The 3446-nt window shown below is 28.4% G+C and overlaps 1 protein-coding gene across 1 annotated transcript; it reads right to left on the bottom strand.

The window, feature by feature from the left end:
• Positions 1 to 498: 498 nt before the first annotated feature.
• LOC106751477 lies at positions 499 to 3422 on the bottom strand. Its single transcript, XM_014632376.1, has one exon. It carries the CDS (start codon positions 3415 to 3417, stop codon positions 931 to 933), a length of 2487 nt encoding a protein of 828 aa, XP_014487862.1. The 5' UTR covers positions 3418 to 3422; the 3' UTR covers positions 499 to 930.
• Between the last annotated feature and the right edge of the window lie 24 nt (positions 3423 to 3446).

Here is a 3446-nt window from a genome sequence, read left to right as displayed (position 1 = left end):
AGACATCTAGCGGAAAACGCTCAGAACTTTTTACTTCACCTAATATAATCCATGTCAACAAATCTATCTGCATACCACAAAAACTGACGTTAACATTGTTGCAATGTTGCAGCAATGTTACTGCAAGTTTCTGTGCTATATAGATATAATTTTTTCATCTGTGATGTATGAACATTCTTTTTGTAATTTCTTTTTTATTTTTTCACATTATTTTCATCTAAGTCATTGTCAGCAATTAATAATTGTACGTAATATATATATCTTAATATATCTGTCCATATTCCATAACGTACTCCTTATTTCAAACTATTTATTTTGTTATATTATAACTAGAAAAAAGGTCAGTTAAAAATCCGTTTAATAATAGTCACCCGTTAAAAAATATTTCATACATCATGTAAAAATATATATAACTAAGCTAAATTATATATAAATATATATAAATATATATAATTATTTAATATTAAATATACATAATTATGTATGATTAGATAAGATTAGATATAATTGTATTATTTTGCAATATTTGAGTTTCTATAGTTATCTGAGTTGTTTGCATAAATTTCCTTTCCTTTAATAATAAAAATATTTGATAAAATGAAACAGTAAACCTGCAACTGTGATTTAAAATATTAACCCGAACAACATAAATTGGTTAACTAACCGTTGCCCAACTTAACGTTTGACCAACATTAGGGAACGGTTAATTCGTCAATTTTTGCTGTTCAGGAAGTAGTCTATATATAAAAAAATCTATACTTTCTTTCCTCTATACATACTTTTCTTTGATTCAACTCTAGCTTGCTGAAACTCAGATGTTGCAGTTAATTTAGACGTAATGTTAACTTAGGTTAGATATAAACATTTCAACAGCATCATTTAAAGTTTTAAACTTTTAATTTCATTTTCCATATTAACATCTTGTAAATTTTAGTCTGGCTTTTTCAGTAATTTTAACAATTTTCTTGCAATATTCTCATGTTTATTAGCTATAGCAACTAGTAATAACGTATTTCCTTTGTTATTACGGGCATTTGTTATGGCTACAAACATATCAGGTTTTACTATTCTTAACTTGCTGATTATTTTAACATTACCTTTTTTTGCATCTTCAAATAATTCTTCAATTAGTTTCAGTATATTGTTAATATTCTGGTTCTTAGAAAGATTAAGTGGTGTTTCACCTTCATTATTTTTAATGTTATAAATTGCACCACACTTTAATAAGGACTTGCTAACATCTAAAAAACCATTCTTAACTGCAACGTGAAGTGATGTAGCACCGCTAACAGTGGTTTTAGCATTGATAAAGTCGTATAATTTATCATGACTTACATGGTGTAACAAAACTTCGATAATTTCTTTCTGACCTTTAGAAGTAGCAATGTGTAATGGCGTATAACCTTCATTAGTAACTTGAGTAATGTCAGCTCCGTTTTTAAGTAAGATATTTACAATATCCATATTGCCATTGTCAACAGCGTAATGTAATAATGTTTTATCATTATTATCTTTAGTATTAACATTGCCATCTCTTTCAACTAAACTTTTTACTATTTCGAAGTTATTATTTTTTACAGCAATCAGTAGATCATTAGTTAACATTGATTTTATGATATTACTAATCTCCAAAGTCTCTGGATGTTCTGGCCCTAAAACTTTATTAAACCCTTCAAAAACTTCTTGCAAAATTTTTAGGGCCTCGGGCTTTTTTTGTGTAAGAAGTATTGATGCTATGTTATTCTTTGTTATTATAGTACTATAGCGCTTCTCTCCTAAGATAACTTTTTGAGAATCAAGTACCTCCCTAAAAATGTTCAAAGCTTCATCATGCTTCTTTTGTTTTAACAGTACTAGCGCTATATTACTCTTTGCAGACAAAGTATCAGGATTATTAGGACGTAATTTTTGTAACTCATTAAAAACTTCTTGGAAAATTGATAAAGCTTGATCGTATTCCTTTTTATTGTAAAGTGCCATACCCTTGTTACTTTTTGTTGCTAAAGTATCAAGGTGGTTTTCTTCTAAACTATTTTCTTGAATTTTAAGTATTTCCTGATAGTGTTGAAGTGCTTTATTATGTTCCCCTTGCCGTGAAAATATTATGGCAATACTATTACTTACTTTTAAAGTATTAGGATGATCATTTCCTAAAACAACTTTTGCCTTATTTAATACTTCTTGATAAATTTGTAAAGCATCACTATATTTGCCTTGATTATCAAGTGTAAGTGCTTTATTATATTGTGTATATAAGACTTCCGGATGATCAGAACGTAAAATATCTTTTTGTTTATTTAAGACCTCCTGGTAAATTTCTAATGCATCACCGTATTTATCTTGCCCTCGCAGTGCATCTGCTATAAGGCGATAAGTATATAAAACATCAGGATGATCTTCTCCANCAAGAATCATTTTTTCAGTATTTAGTACTTCTTGATAAATTTTCAAAGCATCACTATACTTATCTTGCATAAAAAATACTCCTGCTATATTTTTCTTTGTGCATAGAATATCAGGATGACTTTTTTTCAAATTAACTTCTTGAATATTGCATATTTCTTGAAACATCTGTAAAGCTTCATCGTACTTACATTGATTGATAAGCACACCTGCAATACTATTTTTTGTATTCAATATTTGAGGATGATTTTTTTCTAAAGTAGCTTCTTCAATATTATATATCTCTCGAAATATCCTCAAAGCTTCATTATACTTACCTTGACTGAGAAATATTGATGCTATGCTATGTTTAGTCGATAAAGTATTAGGATCATTCTCCCCCATGATTTCGAGTATTTCTTGATAATATTGTAAGGCTTCATTATATTTACCTTGTTCAAAGAGCACTAAAGCCATATTACCTTTTATTTTTAAAGTTTGAGGGTGATCTGGTCCGAAATTCAATTTGTGGATGTTATAACTCTCTTGAAAAGTTTTCAGAGCTATATCATATTTACCTAGTTTTAGAAGTACTCCAGCTATATTGTTATTAGTTGCAAAAAGACTACCCAGAATGCCAGGATTATCTAATGGTAATGCACTTAATAGCTCTAATATTTTTAACGAAAATGAATATGCTTCCTCATACCTAGCGCTGTTAATGAGCTCAACGCTAATATGAGTTGAAAGATGAGAAAATTCTTCCACTAATTTATTATATTTGCTTGAATAATTCCAAACAGATATTGCGTGATTTAAATTTTCTGAATTCACATTATTTTTATTAAATAATTTTAAAATTTTTGTTAAAACCTCTTCCTCTCTTTTTTGCTCTTCTAATTGTATTCTTGTTACTTGCTGCACTAGTCTATGCAAATTAAGCATTGTGTGTTCTAAATTAACCATTGAAAATTGCTTTAGTAATTCAATAGCAGATCCTAATTTTATTTTGTCATTTATTAAATTTAAAAGCATCTCTGCAGAAATATCTTCAGAGGAAAAAT

This window comes from Dinoponera quadriceps, unplaced genomic scaffold, assembly GCF_001313825.1.
Source record: "Dinoponera quadriceps isolate SergipeBrazil2010 unplaced genomic scaffold, ASM131382v1 scaffold13810, whole genome shotgun sequence".
NCBI classification, from domain to species: Eukaryota; Metazoa; Arthropoda; class Insecta; order Hymenoptera; family Formicidae; genus Dinoponera; species Dinoponera quadriceps.
Note: the sequence above shows the minus strand (reverse complement) of the source record. Positions and strands in the feature narration are given on the sequence as shown.